The sequence below is a fragment of the Struthio camelus genome, chromosome 5, assembly GCF_040807025.1.
Source record: "Struthio camelus isolate bStrCam1 chromosome 5, bStrCam1.hap1, whole genome shotgun sequence".
Lineage (NCBI taxonomy): Eukaryota > Metazoa > Chordata > Aves > Struthioniformes > Struthionidae > Struthio > Struthio camelus.
In genome coordinates this window covers 40,863,712-40,883,171 of record NC_090946.1, presented here as the reverse complement: position 1 = coordinate 40,883,171, position 19,460 = coordinate 40,863,712, and the positions used below count along the sequence as shown (strand labels likewise).

At 43.9% G+C, this 19,460-nt stretch overlaps 1 protein-coding gene across 3 annotated transcripts; it reads right to left on the bottom strand.

Moving 5' to 3' along the window:
* Positions 1-541: 541 nt before the first annotated feature.
* Positions 542-17,881, bottom strand: VPS18 (VPS18 core subunit of CORVET and HOPS complexes). Of its 3 annotated transcripts, XM_068945878.1 has the most exons (6): positions 17,687-17,821; positions 16,456-16,552; positions 13,476-13,617; positions 13,203-13,294; positions 10,589-12,459; positions 543-9,843 (listed from the first exon to the last, which is right to left on the bottom strand). In XM_068945878.1, the coding sequence occupies exons 2-6, from the start codon at positions 16,484-16,486 to the stop codon at positions 9,115-9,117; spliced, it is 2,865 nt and encodes a 954-aa protein (XP_068801979.1). In that variant the 5' UTR covers positions 16,487-16,552; positions 17,687-17,821; the 3' UTR covers positions 543-9,114. The 3 variants fall into 3 exon arrangements, with proteins under 3 accessions (XP_068801980.1, XP_068801979.1, XP_068801978.1); XM_068945879.1 differs by lacking the exon at positions 16,456-16,552 and having other exon boundaries at positions 542-9,843; positions 10,589-12,208; positions 17,687-17,860; XM_068945877.1 differs by lacking the exon at positions 16,456-16,552 and having other exon boundaries at positions 17,687-17,881.
* Positions 17,882-19,460: the final 1,579 nt, after the last annotated feature.

Here is a 19,460-nt window from a genome sequence, read left to right as displayed (position 1 = left end):
AAAAGAAATATACCCCTCAGGAAAGTAGCTTGGCTAGGAGCGAGTATTTTACACAGCCTCTATTAGTTCTGCTGCAGCAGAATAAAGGCTGCAAAGCTACATGCACCACACTACCTTGGCACAGTTTTGGTCTCTCTCCCACATTTCATCCTTCCCAAGCCTGGAAGTCAGCAGGCTTCTGTTGTTACTCCCTCAGCATAATTCCCTTCCTTTCTTCTATACCTTTCAAGTTCAGTCTCAGGGAGTTTCACCTCCTCCCTACTGACCCTTCCGATATTTAATATTTATGTCAGAATCAAACTGGATCAGGCAGGTGTTCTTTGCTAGAGCAGTAAGCAGAGAAGGCAGAAGGGAGTGAGCGGGAGGCAGAGGTGGCTGCTGAGCTAATGTCTGTCCCAGCGACAAGAGTGAATAAAAAGGCAGAACATACCAGGCATCAGGAAGACCTGGCTCCACCACTACTGCTGATTCAGGGCCTCTGAAAAGGCATTCAGCTCCATAAGTGTTCTGACTTCTGGAGAATGAGATAAGAGGAGAAGAGGAGGGCACTTCGCACTTTTGCCCAAGGCTCTACCTACAGATTTTTGTTGACTTTTACAGAGAGCCTCCAGCAAGCTTGCTCTGGACTGGCACTATGCAGATGTGCTGAAAGAAGGACTGGCAATACCAGTGCTTTGCAGAAATTCTTCCCTTCCCCCATCTCACCCTAAGTTAACTATAGGCAACAGCCTAAACTTTCCAAGGGGTTGATTTTCTTCAGAGTAACTCAGGGCAGGACAAGATGATCCCTGGCAGGCAAATAACCCACACTTTACTTTGGGCTCAGCTGTCACAGTACTGGATGAACAACTGCCTGTAACCCAAAGCTGCTGAAATACAATGCTGAATCACTCAACTCCAACAACATCTTCCAGGTACATTTCTGTAAGGATACAAGGGGCACTGAAAACTCCCCACTGCTTCTGAAGGGCTCTACCACGCTGCAGCGAAAAGCAATTGGCAGGGAGCAAGCTCAGGCTCTACACTGGCAAAGAAACTATTGCCAGAATTTACGCTTACTGACTACTCAATACTGCTTCGTATCTCTTTGTTTCACAATCTCCTAAAACTCATGCTGTATGTACAAATATTGAGTATATCAAGGATGATGAGTCAGTTCTCAGTCAGCAACCAACAAATTAGAAAAAAGACACTATTTATAAACACAAAAGTCCACGATAACCGATTTGCACCCACTCAAACTCGCAGAAGACGACATTTGTGTCCTTCATGTGTTCCTAGAGAAACCTATGAGCTGAAAGAAATCAAAAAAACCCAAGTTACTTTACAGTTTACACTTACTTTCTCACAAATGCTTTCTGACAGGATGAAAACAAGAGCTGCCTTATTATGGAATAGATTTCTGTACGTTCCACTTTCATTAGACATTTCCTGTGCTAAAGTATTTTATGCTTTGGAAATCCTGGCACTGCAAGTCCTTGAAGCACGTACAGAGGATTATCATAAGCAACCTTACATACAAGAACATAGCAGAAAGATGACATTATGGTCATAGTTTTTCCAATCCCATTAATTGGGCAAGCAGGCAAGTATTCGAAACAGACTGCACAACATAAGGAAGCGCTTTTCTCCCAGAAAAGGCTGCTCAGCAGAATATACCACTACAACACAAATGCGGATGTCACCAGAGACAGTCATGCTGTGTCACACAGGCGAGTATTAAACAAAGAACTGGGACATCTAGGAGAGTAAGCCTCAACTCCCACAGCTTCCTCCTCACCCAGCAACACTCTGTTCAGTCTTTTTAAGCAGCATGAGCTGATGTTAGTTCACGGCCTTGCTATCAAGGATGGCAACATATGCTTCAGGTATCTGTATTTTATTTTATCAACCAGATAAACTATGCATATTAATGCTGTCTTGACAGTCACTAGGAGAAAAATTGGACAACAGCTATTTTGCCATTAATACTAATTAGCCAAAATCAAAAATTTTTGACTGCCCATACCTTCATAGGCTCTTACCAGAATGAAGATCTTGTTCACATGGATACAAGACAGATAGCAGCCATTAAAAACAGCTGGAGCAGCTGCTAATAATTGTAACAACCATGTCTCCAAAGAGAAGTCCTAAAGAACTAATACACTAAAACAGCAACCTTCATGCTCATCTTCGTCCGCAACATTCCTAATTCATCCAAAGGCATTGGCCCAATTTACATACCCTCCTGTATGAAGGGAAAAAAGAAAAAGAATTGAAGCAACAGAGATCAAAACACACCAGACCTACTTTCAAAGAAAAAACTATGCACCTTGTCAAAAAAAAAAAGCTAGAAACAACTTTCTTATGAACCCTGTACAACAACAATCATTTATTTATTACAAAATCTGTTCAGTATGTACATGCAAAGAGATGAAAAACACTGCTGAATAACTGAACTAATTGGAAAACACAGATGTCTGCTTAAGCAGAGTCCAGCAGCCTCCAAGTTCAGGCTGCGTTCCAAAGAACAAGTGCAGTGCCAAGTGACCAGCACTTGGATTTCAAGTGAACAAAATGGAGAGTACCTACTTTTGAATACTAAAACCAGTTGTTCAATCCTTTTCACACAAGCTGCCACCTACAATGAACCATTTAATATGAAATATGAAATTAAGGGTGGACGGCAGCTCAGTTTCTCCTGAACATATACTTCCATTGCAGAAACCACAATCAGTAATACTCACTTACCGATGAAGCAAACATGCCAAGTGTTAAACAAACAAAAGGCTGGGTCAAACCCCCTTCTGATTACAACCCAGTTCACAGTCAACACGGCGGCACGGCAGAGACGTATGAACTCCTGCAAAGTTGGGAAACGTCAAAGCTATTGCTTTACACACATCAGTTCAGGTCCAGCCTGCACGCACCTTTACAATACAGCTTATCTATGTGGTGTTTGGAAGCAGATGATGGAAGTCTGTGCACTGAGACAGCCTGACGCTGCACAGGCACGTCACCTTGTGCCCGTTCCCACGCTAACCAAGCTCTGCAGCCATCAGCTGGTCTGGAGGACCAGAAGCATTCTGCTGCTTTTAAATAGTCTTACATCCACAGTCTAAGTCTCATTAACCACTCTATTCTGCAGAGGAGTTCTGCCTGTGCTTGTTCACAGGATGCATGTACCCCGAGCATAAGGCACAGGTGCAGCAAACAGTTATGGGAACTCTACCTCCTTGTCTTGCAGAAGCAAGACTGTGTGAAAGGCATGGGGAAAGGAGGTGTGGGAAGAAAGACTAGTTGTGGATTAAGGTTGTTAAGGCTCCCCTGCGGAGCTCACTTGCATCCCTACACATGCTACAGAGCTCCTGCATGATGAAGACAGATGCTCAGCTCTTCGCAAGCAACTGATGAGCACATAAGCTTGTTGAATACAGATCTTTAGCACTCACAAATCATCAAGGGGAGCTGTACCCTGAACATATAAATTGATAATAGTGCTAAGAGTATGAGAGTGCCATGCCACAAGAATCTCCACTTTGGAGACAACCCACATGTTTCAGATATCCTCTCCCAAGTAAGAGAATTGCAGAGTTCAGGTACAGCACTCAGTGCTGCAGCAATCCCCTGAAGCTGATCCCGAATTTAGAACAGGGTCTGGATGATGCAAAGCCTGAGGCTATATAATGAATAAAGAGAAAACAATTTATGGAATAATTGCAAGCAACATTCATCCTGCACAGGACTGAGTCTGCTATTTTTTTCCCCCTTAGAAAAGGGAGGGAGGGCAGGGTAGGAGGGACATGATGCATGGGAACAGCAACATTAAATCTGACCAGCCCAGAATAAGGGCTCCTAGGTGCTATTTCAACACAAACAAAAACGTGCAAAGAGATTGTGATAAAAACTGCACATACAGTCAGAATTCTGATTACAGAACTTCACTATGCATATGTAGTGAAATTGGATATACCTAGAAGAGCACCAGCACAACATAGATATAAGCGCCTTAAAGCCACGCACTGACAGCACCTCACACAAATAGGACAGGTAGCGTACTACGAAGGGCTGTGAAGCACTCCAGCAAGTCTGAACCCAGTACTGACTTGCTGTAAGCTGGAAACTGTCCTCTGCTGAACTGCCCCAGTGACAAAGAACAGAGCCTGTAGGATCAGTTATAGCTATATTTGTAGTCTTGCAGGGCTCCTGTAGCTTCCTTGTTCCTAGGCAACCAGTCTGATTCAAACAAGCTCTCTCCAATACTTCTGGCCATCGCAGAGAAGAAATGCTCAGCTCTGAGCTCCTTTTTCTCTTCATCCCAACCAGTTTTGACAGGCAGATCTAACAAGTTTGTTTAAACTTTTCCCATTCTACCACCTGAAAGCAGTTGCAGACCAGGTTGCTTTAAAACTCATACCCCCCAAAAGTAGCTCATACTCCCCCCAAAAGTAGCCTTTCCATGAGATCTGGGGGTGAAAAAGCCCAAAAACAGAGTTGAGGGGGAAGTATCATGAGTCTCTAAAATCACAGTAAGGGCATGAAGCTCAAATTCTAAAGGGAACTCATGAGAAGGTAGCAAAATGAGAAGGATTGGGCATGATCAGAGACATCCAATAGTTTAGGAGCTGAACCTATACATAACCCAGTGCAAATTCAAGGTATTCCTGTAACTACTTTCACTTTCAAGCCCTAAGCTCTTCAATCTCACCAAAACTTTAATGCTCCTATTCCCAGTGAAATGAGCTTTTTCCTCCTTAGCAACTCAGTATGAGAAGTACAAATCCATGAATACTGCAGTGCCACTGGGAAAACTTCACTGAAGTCAAAGAGATAGCTAAAGTTGGGCCAAATTATTATATGGAAAACACTTCCCCCCCCAAAAAAAAACACAAAAAGAGGCAGAATAGGAACTGTTCGCCAACACATTTCTGCTTTGAGGATGCCATAAGATTCTCGTATAAACACCAAATGGACGTACCACAGTGAATAGCATGGGACTCAGTTTATTCTGGAGAAATATTTAATCCATCTGGATTAAAATACATACATATATATAAAGATCCCATAAGCCTTGCATATTTCAAACCTCAAATTTCAACTAATCACACTTGTTGCAAAGAAGAGACCCATTTCCAGTCTATCTTCCCACAGCTTAGTACAGGACTATGGGACTAAGATGCAAGGAGCAACAGACTTCCCATCAATTCCCAAATTTGAACTCTGGCAGCTAAGAAGTCGGGTCACATTCATTTCCACCCCCTCTGCTACAGGGGCAGGGTGAAGATGAGGCAACCAAGAATGGCCAGATCCAAGGCCATCAGATGTTGTGACTCCAGGCCCACAGATGGTTTCTCCACTCCTTACTAAATTGGATAGGTCTGTAGGAATTTACACTGGAATGCAGTTAAACACTAGAGGGCTGGTATTAATTTGTTAATAGAGCAAATCTGGTGTTTGATATTCACAACAGGAAGACTAGCAATCCTGTAAACTCAGATCATCTTTCAGTTAAAGACAATTCTTTAGCATCTCCAATAACTAGCTTACAGGTCTGTCTCCACATCCCACACAGAAAGACACTGGGTCCCACTTCAGTAGATCGTTATTCTGTAATATTCTTTTCTCCAGAACACCTTCAGCACCTCTGCAGCAGACCTCAGTATTTTAATGGAGAGCAATGACATCTAGTGGCTTGTTAAGAATTTACCTTACTAAATTTCCAGCCCAGTCATTTAGTTTCAGAAATAAGACAAAACACACAGCTCTCAGCACTTGTTAGCTGCTTCCAACTAGTTAGGCCAGCTGCAAGTACTTCTGAAATTCTCTACAAACTCTGCCATAACACATACTTACCATGTCTCCCCCAACTCACAGCACTTTACTAGTCCCTGGCTGGAAGCCTAAGAGAAGATAGTAGGCACAAGTTTGCTTTAGACCTTGCCTGCATAACAGTTACTCCAGCATAAATCTGGCATGTGAAATTAAGCTAGGATAATTATTCTGGCTTAGCTTCCTTTACAGATATTTATTCTGGTGAAATAGGGCTGGTTTCCCACCCACCCTTTTGGTTATGTTGTTCTCCTGCTACATTAAACTAAATGGTAGAGGTTATTCACACAGACAAGGCCTAAGACCACATCATTCTGAACAGCTGGTACATAGTTCATTCACAGGTAAAAGAAATCATACCTGTGACAGCATTAACCCTGCTACAGAGGACTATGACTTCAAAAAGGTAACTGCGAGATTACAAGGAGAGAAGATAAGTGTTATTCTGAAAGCAAGCAAGATGAGATCTTGCAGAGTGGATATATGGGAGAACAGTATGCAGTTCACTTCCCTTTATTGCCCCCCGCCCCGCTCCAAAAACCTCATACCTTCTCTGAGTGATATTCCAAAATTGCCACGAAGCACAGGTGAATAGTTATTCAAACTTTTGGAGCAGATGACAATGTAAGGGAAGTTCAGAAGACATTTTTATGTAGCTTCCTGTACTACTGGCACTAGTCATTTTATCAGTGCCAGATCTTTGCAGGCATTAACACTCTCCACAGCCTTAACAGCAAACGAGTAAGATTTTCAGTTAACAAAGGTAAGGAAGCGTGAGATTTGTGGTACATGCATCTGTTGCAAAAGCCTACAGCCCTCAGAAAAACGTTGCATACAGCTCATTAGGTAACAAAACTAAATTTTTCTTAAAACTTGAATTGGTAGCTTTTCGAGGTTCTTTCCCCTATCACCCCATCTTTGGCAGACACTCGTGTGTTTTAACTTGTGCCACAGTTCCCACACGTACACTCTTCCAATATTAAGCACCATCATATCTCCCTGGAAGGATCTATAAGCAAATAATATTTCTCCTCTTCGGAGCACAACAGAAACACTTATCTAGCGTTGTATAAATTGACTATTCTGTAGCACTAGTAGGGAAAGAACAGAGGGCTGCAATAATTCTAATATCCCAGGAAAAGCATGCTGCAAACACCCAAAAGTAAAGAGATGGAACAAGTATTAAGAATCTCCCAAGGAAACTAAAACTCCCTGCTTTTGGATGAGCTGCTACTTACATTTCTCCTAAAGGGCAGAAAAACAGCCACTTGCCTTTGACCAGAAACTGGTTTGGGCTGCTGTTGCTTTCTAATGATACACACAACCTTAAACATAACACTGCTTACATGAAAAGATGATGATTCATGAGTGCCAAGCTGTAACAGGTTTAATGCTGAACTTCAAAAGACATGACGCTCCGTTTTCAATCACAAATTTTGTTGGTAGACACATCAGTTTATTCAAAGCAAAAGGCTACCTAGAACCAAAGAAAACTATAGCATGTGGTTTCCAAAACCACTGCACCAGTGGTTTCTGATAAGCCATCAACAAGCACTAGCAGGTGGTAGTAATAAGACTACCTACCCGGTGGTAGTAATAAGACTACCTACCCCATGGCTCCAACAGTGAAATGAGGATTTCAAAACCTCAGGTCTTCCTACTATCAGCTCTGCATTTTAGTACTCATGTCATTTTACTTGGATAAAATTCAACCATTACAAGCTGAAGCCCTCAGTTAGTGAAAACTCCCTGGAACTCTGCCTGGTTATCAAGATCCCTAGGTCAGCTCATTAAGGAAACCAATTTACATTCCCTTTCAATGATGTAAAGACCCCTTTCTACAATCCTATCAACAGGATAAGCGAGCAGTTGGCCAAGACAAGTGATCAAGATAAGTGCACACAGATATGTCCAGAAGAGATTTTTCAGAGGACAATATTTTGTCCTGGCTTAAATAATAAGAATAATCTTTTCCATTTAGATCATTCCACTCTTCTCCTAATTCCTACCATTGTGATTCAGCCTCCAACAGCAGAGCTTCATTAAAAACTTTACTCTCCTCAGACGTAAAACAAGGAACCCCTGGCAAGTTGCTCGAGAGAACTTCTTGTTCCCCCTCCCACAGTAGTGATCACTGCTTTCTGGGAAGAGCGTTCCAACTCAGAGCAACGGACAGAAGCACTGACCTGTAGCCATCCAAAAAACTATCAGACACGGTCATGAAGGCAAAAGCTGCTTAGTCACAACATACTGGCTTCAAATGAGAAGACAAATTTAACAATCAACCCGCAGAGCTTTTCTCTACTCTAACTTGAGAGAACCTTTGACTATAGATTACTCTCTTCTAACGTTCAAGCGTAGCTTGAAGAGGACCAGAGCAGAATAATACAAACGGTCAGTCTAACATTCCTACTTGCAGAATATCAGTTGAAGCTTTACTAATGTTACTAGTGCATTTATCAATTTTGGTTTGGGGCAAAGGTGAAACCAAGACCCACTATACAAAGACAGTCATAGGGAAAATAGGAGGGATAGCTGAATTGGCCAGAAAGTATGCCAAAAGCAGTGAAGAGTCTCTTCAACCGTACAGGCTTGTCCAAAAAGCTTGTAGGAAAGCAAATTATATCCCTTGAATTGCAGGCAATGACTTAAGTGTATTATGAGACACTCCTGCTTGAAAATTATACACATTCTTATATTACATTGTGTAGAAACATGTATTTGTGTAGCATGATGTTTACAAAACACATATGCAAGAGCATTTCTTCTTTCATGTTCTCTCAGTGTATGTAGTTAAAGACTCTCTGCAAAAAGGAAACCAAAGGCAATTTTAGCTTTGAAAGTGATGAATGAAGTCTACACTGCTAAGTATTCTTCACTGCCCTTCCCTTTAAGGTTGTCTTCATCTAAAGAAATACCACATAACAGCAAAGCAGTCCAGGTGAAAACAGACAGAAACTATAGGCTCTTCCCAGATCCTTTTGGGCAACAAGGCACTCCATTAACTTCACACTGAGAACTTCAGAAGAACAGCAAGTAGCAAACATCAGCTAGGGGTGAGAAGGGAGAGGGGAAGATTCCAGTAAGTTAGCTCCAATCGTCAAGTCTGTAGGCAGCCATATCTATCGCTCCCCATTTTCAAGCCTAATTCACTGTGATGCTGGTAACAAGACCATGGTACTCTTTCCTTAATTCCACAGAAGCCATTTGTGTTCACACTTCTGGAGGTTACATCCCCACCAAAAGAAGCTTTGCAGGGAGTGAACAAAACTGCTCTGGTGTAGCAGAAGCCACGGATTTGGAAAGCTACAGCCAGCTTTGCATCTCCTCTTCATATTTTTGGGGATCAATAAAAGGTTTGTCAATGGACCGGATCATCAGCTCACCACAGTACACACATTCGGCTGCCACAATATCATCAATGTCAGCTTTGACCTGTTCCCGGCTCTGTTGCCCCTTCCCCAAGCTAGCAGTATCTGCATCCTTAGGACGATGGTGGCCCTTGGAAGGCTGGCTGGTGGCTGCCAGCTTCTTCTGAAGATCTTCAAGTTTTGCCTGCTTATAGGCAGGAAGGTTTGGAAAAACTGCTTGGAGGAGGCAGTCGTAGTGAAACATGTGGCCACAAAGGAAAAGGTAAAAAGGGCGGTTTAGAAGTGGAAAGTCACAGGCAGCACATTTTTCCTGAGGTTCCACAGAGCCATACTTGTTTCTCATTTCCTGAATGTCCTCTCGGATTCTCTTGGCGCTCTGTGTGGCTTCCTCCATCTCCCTTTTCAGCTCCTCAATGTGCTTGTTGTAGTCCTCCAGGGAGTTACAGATTGCCTCCTTGAAATGGTCAATAGTGACAAAGTCTGGAAAGAAGGGCAGGACATCTTCAATTTTCAGCAGGGCACAGCTGGAGAGGCAGGCCATTGCCTTCTTGACATCCTTCTCTTCCTGAACAACATGGCGAGCAATCTTCAACCAGAGCTTCTTCCGGAGTTCCTCATCATCGTCAGGGAGATCTGCACAGGATTTGGCAAGATCAACATCCACCTGGACGTTAAACAGACAAGGAAACTGAGTTAAGATTCCCTCTTCATTTATTCTCCATTCAACTTCAAAGCCTGTTGCCTACGTGAGGAGACACGAGTGGAAGACCTCTATTGCTGTTTCATTGCCTAGGGCTGCACTAACGGCCTGCCACTTGCTTACATGCCAAGCACCTTCTCTCCTGTCCACCAGTATTGCTCCAGCTAGAAGATTTGTTTGCCATGCAACAGAGAACAAAGCCCAGGACTACATTAAGGACAAGCATACGTTACTGTATCTTTGCTGGCCACACAGCCTAGTGAAGAGACAGCAATGTTAACAGAAAAACTGCAACACCTCCGTGACGGTCCGACTAAGCTGGCAAAGGCACTCTCCTGTGATAACTATCCCAATGGGGAATAGGAAGCAATTACAAACCTGAACAATGGCTATACAAGTCTTGCATAAACTCAGCTATTTTAAAAGAATTTGGTGTTAGAGCCAGAGCTTAAGACAGATAGAAGATAGAACTCTGCTTTCCATTCCCACCCCTCCATCCCCAATTATGGCTTGTCAGTCAGCTGTTCACTTAAAACAATTGTGAAAAATGAGAACTAAGTTAACAGATAGATCTTTCTTCCTAGACTTAGTTGCACAGCTCCTATATTGACAAGTTTGCCTGTGTCCTCTCAGTGCTTGGCTGTTCAAGATCGCTTGAACCAGCTAGATTCCTATATGCCATAGCATGCACGCACAGACACGCACACACCTGCAATGCGAGATCCACAGCCTCCTCATATAATTCCATCACTTTGTAAATATGGACACACGCACGGTGGTGCCCATGTTCCGCACACAAGCGCAGTGCATACTTCAGGTCATAGTGGATCCTGTTTGGGTTGGTTCCTGCTTGCTCCAGGTATGACAGCAGGGAGTCTGGCCGACACAAAGCATAGAGAGACAACAGATAGTTGTGAATGGCTTGCTGAGTTTCCTCCAACTGATAGACACAGAACTCCATATATCTAATGGCTTCATTGATCTGCTGGGTGCTGGCACTCTGGCTGTAGTTAACAAGGGCTGGAATGAGGTTCCTGGCATCCAGTCTTGAGCCCATAGAAATCCAAGCATCAACCACCTTCTTGGGAATATGCTGTATGAGGACTGGAGAGAACTTGTAGAACAGCTTCTCGTCTCTGTGCCTGGACAGCACACTTAGGGCTTCATCATACTCATCATGCTGGCAGTGGTGAGCTACTACTCGCTCATAGTCCTGCATGATGACTGCAAAGTATACCATGTGCTCTGTGTCCCCGTGGCTTGCCAGCAGCTCATAAATAGATGCACGGTTATTAAACAGACAGTCTTTGTTTTTGGGGCTGCCCAGGAAGGTGCGAAACTTCTCCCGCGTATCCAAGTAGAGATTCCGCTTTGAGGGATCTCCTTCCAATATACCTAGCCAGTTCAGGTAGAGCTCTGTTAACCACGTAGTCAGCAGAGTGGTCTGTGTCTTCTCAGAAGGCTTTAGGTTGCTCAGCTTCTTAATTAGAAACTCCATCAAGGCCTCTTCTTGCTTGGCTTCGATGAACTTAAGGGCAATTTCCTCAAAATAGTTCTGGGTCAGTGCATAACATTTAGCACTGTCTAGGTACCTCTTGTTTTGGAAGCAGTGTTCTGCTTCTTTTGCCAGCACAATATCTAGGCACTCTGGACGGTCTTTACAATACTCTTTGGCCAAATCAAATTTGTTCATGTTCATGTACATCTTCCACACATCTCTAGATTCCCGCTGGACATGGTAGCGGAACACTACTTTCTCAGTGTGGATCCATATCTGCTGGACAGTGGGATCTTTGATCATGCGTGTTAACGTGCCAAACTTCTCCAGGAACAGATCTTGAAAAACAATTTGCCCATTCAGAGTGCATACGGCCTTCACCCCATCAGGCAGCAGCAACAGAAAGTGGAACTGGGTAAGTACAATGGAGATTGGCTTGTTCACAGTTATGTCTATATCAGAAGGATAAACCCAGACCCGTTCATCACTCAGAATTGAATCAGGCCGGCTATAGTCCAACGTACCATACAAGACACCATTTCCCATCATCCAGGCAAAGGAACGTGGGTTGGAGCGCAGTTTTGGGGTGTAGAAGGCTATTTCACTGAAGCCAAAGCTGGCTGGAAACTCCCGGAAGCTGGGCAAATGGTCAGCATGCATAGCAAATATGGAGCCAAAGCCTTGCTGCTCTGTCCCTTCAGGTATCTTGCCAACAAATTGGAAGAGTCTCTTTCGAGTGGTCGCTAAAATAAAAAATTTTCCTTCTATCCCTCGTTCAATCTCCAGGCAGCAGACCGGGGCAGGTCCCGATTCCTCCTCCAGTGTGTAAACCTGTCGGAAGTACTGGTCAGGGTTAGTGCCGAAGAGGCTCCCCTCGCTGACAGAAATCTCAGCCTCAAAAATTTGCCCCTGGGCTGTCCCCACCAGAATAGGCCCAGTGTTGGTTTCTGAACCAAGAAATTTGTTCCAGCCTACGCTTTCAATCAAGTGGCCTTTCCAGCGAGAGAGTGCCCGCACTTTCTGAACACTTCTGTTCAGGTAGAGGCATTCACTGGTGTTCAGAGCAATCAGGAGATGAGAGCCTGCCAACAGGAGAGGGGCACAGGAAGAAGAGAACAGATTTAGATTGTACCTCCACAAGCCAATTTCCTGAGGCTTCTCAGCCTCATATTTGACAAGCACCGATACCAACATACTTAATCCAAGACTTCCCCAGGGATCTGCGTTCATAAGAACGTGGGGGATTCCCATACTGGATAAGAACAGAAGTCCGTACGCTACAAACTAAAATGAATACACCCAGATGCTTCAGTGAAAACGCATTCTTCTATTTCAAGAAATGCTCTATGGAGAAACAGTTCCTAGAGTTTTCTTCTACCCCTGGCAGCTAGTGATACTAACGATCATCGACCTTCCCACATTTCTGGTTTGTCTGCTTTTTTAAAAAAAATCAGTCCATACTACAGTGAGATGCAGACGTTCTACAGTGCTTTTAAGAATTCTGATATATACACACAGCACCAGGGAACTTCAAAGATTTCCTTTACTGTTTTTAGTAGCCTTGCTCAGAATAGCCTGATTGCATCAGTATTTATTTTGGACAGGTCAAAAGCAAAAATATACACCTAATAAGCCAAAGTGTTTCTAACAGCACAGAGGCAAATCAGTAGGCAGAGCCCGTGGGCAATGGAGTCTAGCCCACAGGAGAACCACCTTTTTGCCTTTCTTGCAGAACAGAAAAAGTACTCCTTCACTAGTGCTTGCTATGCACATTCAATTGCATATGCTGTGAAACACTGTAATTGAATGTAGTCCATTGCCTCACCTGTGTGGTCCAAAAACATCTTGTAGACTTTGGCTTCATCTTTGCGTCCCAACTCTACCTGATTAGGTTCATCTGGTTTCCCAAGATCAATCCTGCAAAGAGGAGCCATAAAAGCATGCTATCAACAAAAGTTCACATAGGCATGATTTCTTACAGTTTTCCACGTATGCAGGTTCACGGCTTTTTTATCCAGTTTATAATCAGATGTTCTCTAGTAACTTTAAAAAAAGGCAAGGAAAACATGCAATAACTCCAGGTCACTGATGGCATTACCTGAGAAGAGTGTCTTTGCCAAGACTCATACAGAGCTGGTTAGATGAGACCACCAGGCTGTTAATTTTCTCTGGAGGAGCAAAATCAATCCTTTGCTTATTAAATATTGGTGTTTCCTTTTCCAGTCGTGCATTCACATACCCTGGAGAAAAAGAACACTTAAAGAAACCCCACAAACAAAACCCCCCTGCATACTACATCAAAATCTAACCTACAAAGCAAGAGAGACCGTCCCCTGCTCTGAGTTTTACCGAAAAGGGAGCGTGTGCATGGAGCACGACCACTGACGGTAGCACTCACACAGATGCATAGCAGAAAACAAAAACAGTAATATGCCTTACTGTCTTGCCACAGAACTGCAAGCTTGTCACAAGTATTAATTTGAAAGCGCATAGACCGATTTCCAGGGGAACTACCACGAACTTCATAAAAAGCTGAAGAGTGGAATTTGGAAAGTAGTTTGTTTTCCTTTGCTGACAGTTTATTTGTTCAAGATAGGAAAGAAAGGATAATATCAAATAAGACACAAAGATGACCCTCATTTGGCACTCCCATACAAGCTACTCCAAAGACTACTGTGGCATTAATTGAAATATATTTCTCTCTTATTCTATGTTCGAATTGAATGAGCTACCATACTTGACATCCACTAGTCACAAGCTAAAGTTGCTTTTAAAGCATCCATGTCTTTTTTTTTTTTTTAATATATCTACACAGTAGATTTCACTGCAGAGAAGAGTCCATTGGATTATTTGCTGCAGAGAACACAGCTAGAGGCCACAATGCCACTTTTACCATATACACTGTTTTATTAGCCATAACATTATCCTAATTGCAGCTATCCAGTTGTTGCTGGCGGGATGCTAAACCACTGATTAGAGCCAAAACAAGAACCAAAGCCCAGTGATTTCCAAATCAGCCCTCAATTTTGGCATAAACGGCTCTCTGAAAGCCAAAGCTCACTTGAACTGGTTTCCTGTTTCACAGCAAACCTGAAGCCAGACTAACCTAGCCCTTGAATCCTTTGGTAAACAGTGTCCGATTTCTGAAAACTGCCTGATTAAGTTAAGGTTAGCATTGAGGGGGTTGGAATTTGACAACACATGGCCACTTTGTGGGACATGTTGCCTTTTAAGGCTGACAAAGCAAAACTTTAGTGAACTCAGAACGGGAGTGAGTACAACTGGAATAGGTTAACTCACGCCACTGATTAAGTATTCAGCTAGTTGATTTAGTCTCAGCCACCTTGGGAAATATGACAGCCAGAGGGAGGCATGTTGAGAGATTAGTTATTAAAGAGATGGGAAAGACATAAAGTAACATAATTCCGCAGAATTATGTTAACAAAAAAAGAACACTAGAATCCTATTGCTTTAAAAAAAGCCTCTTACGAACTTCATTGCAGATGGGCAAAAACCACAAGAAGCAATCCAAACTAAGATTAGTTCCTTTGGCTACAGAGCACATGTAAAGGCCCAGCTGGAGGCAAGCAGGCAACAAATCTGCAAGTTTTATGACTGATCAACCTTTAGTACCACGTGGCAGGAGAGTGAAGCAGCATGACAGATTCAGTTTTCATTGAAGACAGATAGACCTCTGCACCCAAAATCATGGGACTTGCAGAGACCATGCCATTCTATTTCTAAAAAAGGACAGCATCCTTTATAGGCTTCCTATGAGGAAGCAAAAAACTACAAAAGGGCTCAGATATGCCAGTGAACTGTAAAATAAGAAGCCATGCACATAAAACAAACCAAGTGATACCCATTAGCAAAATCCTGAAACAGCCACATATCCCCAAACAGATCTTAAATTTTCATCCACATCTGTCTTGCAAGTCAAGTTTTCCCAGTGCCCCAATTTCCCATACATACAAAAATCTCACCTAACCCTGTAACAAAGAAAGCAGCAGAGGATCACAGTCTGATCATACTACCTTAGGCTAGAGACCTGAGACATTGCTAGGTTAACCCATCTGCTTCACTCCATGTATGAGTGAAGAATATCTAGAGCAATCAGAGCCACGCAGCAGTTACCCCAGATAAAAATATTACAGGGAGAAAGACCTACAGCAAGCTAAGGCCAAAGCAGCTGAATATCAAGAGGAAAAAAAGAAAATAAAAACAAACAAAAAATCCACACAGGATAAAGGGAGGGCCAGAACAAACCTGAGATTGTACCTTAGAGGAAAAAGACTACTTCCACCCCAAAGGGTACAGTCCTGGCACTCTGTAAACTGGCATTAACAGCACCACTCAGAAGCACATTCAATATCTATAACCTCACCCAAACTATCCCGAAAAACTGTTTTTAGCCCAATTGCTGCAGAAAACACCAGATCAGTAGTGGAGAGCAGCCTGCTAACACTATGACCCCTTCTACTGCCTATTCTGCCAATGCCTTCTCCTTGCCTCAACATAGAGCGACTATGGGATCATTAAAGTTCAGTCTTTTGTTTTAGAGGCAAGACACACACACAGGAACAGACAAAGCAACCATAATATCAGTAGGCAGCTTTCTGCTCAGCATGTAAGACTTTTTCCTATATCTTGATCCACAGCTTAAACGTTATCCAGCCATGCAAATGTGCATCACTTTATTTCAGGTTAAGCGAAAGCAAAACAAGTGCTCTTTGTTTCAGATTAAGGAGCTTCAACACCATGGCTTGAATTTGCTGGTTGAACTATGGATCAAAACACGCAAAGCTCCTAAGCTGGAATTTTACATGATGTCACAGCTAACCAATGCAGGGGGGGAAGAAAAACATGTATATATACATATGTGTGTGCGCATGCATGTGTAAGGAATGATGACTCCAGTGGAAAGAACAAACTATCTCAAGAAGATCACCAAGTCACATACATTCAGGCAATCCTGTTTTTTTTATTCCAGACTGTCACCAGCAGGCAAACCAAGGGTGACTAACTGGGAAAGCAAGGAAACCCAAACTCAGGGGAGAAAGGGGACCTAGCAAGTGTACCAAGATGTGTGTGGGGGGGTGCGTGTTCCATTGTTGTGTTTTAAGCTTCAATCACAGTTCAGATCAGTGCACTCTGGACTCTTCAAGATGGTATCAGCTACAATTAAAACAGATGTAGGATCATCATTATTAACACGAGAAATTTAACTAGTGTTCATAACAGGAGAAGGATGCACTTCTCTAGCTTCCACATCCCTCTACAAAGGGAATGCCTATATTATATTATATAATCCTTTCAAACAGTCATCTTTTCTCCACCCTGACCCCAATATCCCTTTTCTATTCAAGTCAGATACTCTATGCAGCATTTCCCACCCTGATTTCTGGACAAATCTGCTTCCCACCTCCTCTCCACCCCCGAGCTTTTAATTTGTTCAAAGACTTAATTTCACCAACATTAGTCAAGTCTACAGGGTCAAAGCAGACTCGCTAAACTTGAAGTGGCACTGGAAGTTTACACCTCAGCTGTACTCAGTGTCTGCAACATCAGTGTCACTACTTGGTTATCTACAACTTTGAAAAACAGCACCTGTGTTGCACAGGGAACAACTAACTGAATAAAGGGGAATAAGCTTAACACCTTCCAAAATTTCCAGGATAACATTACGGACTGCCTTCAGGAAGGAAGTTATTTACTTGCACTTTTTCCCCAGTTTGCTTAAACCTCAGACTGTCCACAACTTCTATCAATCCAAGTTTTGTTCAAGACCATCAGCGCAATACGATTTAAGAACAGTCACAATTAGGCGGTGCCTTTGCAGTCAAGGGGCTTCCAAAACTTCTTTTGCCAACGTCGTTTGTCAGCAAACGGGCAGATTTCTCAACTGTAAGACAGCCACGGCTGAAGACAGTGTTACAGCAGTCAAGAAGAAAACCTGAAGCCTTGAAAATATAGTTTTCAGTCACACACCATGTATCAACGCTGTTTTGCTCAACATCTATTCAGGGCACTCAGTCTCCACAGTAACACTGCACGATAAAAGTAACTACGTATGTTAAAAAAAAAAAAAAAAAGGAGGATTATAACTATTTCAATACCTAAACTCCCAGTAACGCCACCCGTGTGCTACCTCGCCGCCGCCCAGCCCTCGGCACACCGCCCGCCGACTGGGACGGTAACCCGCGGCCGCCACCGGCGCTCGGGCTCCTCGCACCCCAGGCACAGAGGCAACAAGGGCAAAAGAGCAGGAGCGGAGCAGAGCCGCGCCCCGCCGCCGCCGCCGCGCCTTACCGGAGTGCGGGATGCCCACAGTGGCGCGGCTCTGCTGCGCGGAGGCGGAGCGGTACAGGGAGTCCTCGTACTCGTCCAGGATGGACGCCATGGCCGGCGCCGGTAACGGCTACGCTAACAGCTACAGCCCCGGCACCGCCGCTTCCGCCCGCGCTCAGCTGACCCGCGTCACGTGGCCGCCCGGCAGCGCTCTGCGCCTGCGCAACACCCCGGCAGCCCCGCCCCGAAGGAGATGGTGGGCGGAGGGAGGGGGCGGGTTGCCGGCCACAACATGGCGGCGCGCCGCGGTTGCCGGCTGCTGGCTGCTGTTGGCCGCGCGCCTCTTGCGGCTCGTGGTGCCCGGGAGGGGGCTGGTGAGCCAAAGTAGTGATGGTGGCCTTCCCGTGGGGCGGGGATCAGGCATAAGGCTGTCCTTGAACTGCACTGGATTTGTTCTGCCGGTTTATCCCAGCTTTCTAGGCTGAGCCTGTTGGACCCAGCTTGTATATCATTAAATGATGCTTCGGAGCTGCGTTTTCGTTTTGTTTGGATTATGACGCCAATTGCTGTTTCCATCTTTACCCTCTGTCTTAAACCAGTAGAGTTTATAACAATGTCATTAACAAACGCTGATCTCTTAATGCAGCATTTTTTGTTTTCACCATATATAAAATGAATATAGATGTATAAGTGTATATTATATTGTATGTATTAGGTGTATAAAGATGAATCTTAACACTTCTTTAGGATGACTAGAGAAATATTATTATGTCATCTTTTTTACAGAAAGAAACAGGCTATAGGAATGTTTGCAACACACAGCGATCCATTACAAAGTAACGCAGGCCTCCCTAGTCTTAGCTTGCACATCTGCTGGCAGCAAGGAGCACCGCCAGGAGCGGTGGAAATGCCTGCATGGTTGACTGTGCACCAGCAAAGACGTTTCTCCTCCGCTCCCTCTTGCTCTTTTACTGGATGCCTCAGCCCTCTAAACTAGATCTCCAGCCTGAGGCCCCCACCCACCTCAAATCTACCCACCTTTCCTGGCTTCTCTGCATCACTCTGCCTCAGGCCTTCTCCCTGATGCTGAGCTAGAAATGTAGGCCCCACGCTAGCTGGGTTCCTGAAGACTCCCATGCAGACCCTTTGGAGGGGTCACCTCCCTCTGCTTTGCTAAAAACACAGAGTGGCTCTTCCTGACTCAGCCTGCCTGCAAGCACTGACAGGAGGCTAGACCCAGCTACAGGCTCTGCTGTTGACCATCCTGATGCAGCAGCTCTGAGTGAAAACAACAAAACTGTGTTCCTTTGCTCCCCAATCATCATCACAAACAGCAAGTATTCTCATTCAGCTTCTCAGAAGGTGCACACAAATTATACAGGTTTAGGAAAATGAGGTAGGAAGGGACTTACTGGGCCATCAGATCCAGTCTCCCACTCTTGTAGGTACCACATCATATAGTCTTTTTGCTATACCTATCAAGCTCTGTCTCAAAGTGTGGGTACTTTTTTCCCCTAGCTGCTCCAGCTGGTACCTGTTCCAGGTGCTGCTTACTGTCATGATTTTGAGCTCTCTAAAATAACTCATGGCTAGTCTGAGTCCATTTGTTCTTGTTCAGATACTCTCCTTTAATGTAAATAGTCCTCCCATTCTGGCAGTAACTTCCTTCAGAAAAATGACAGCCAATTTTAGCCTTCATTCTGATTTACCAGATTCAAGATTTACCAAACCAGGTAATTCTTTTTTCCCTCTTAAAGGAAAGGCAATTAGTTTCCTGGAGCATCCTGGTAATCCT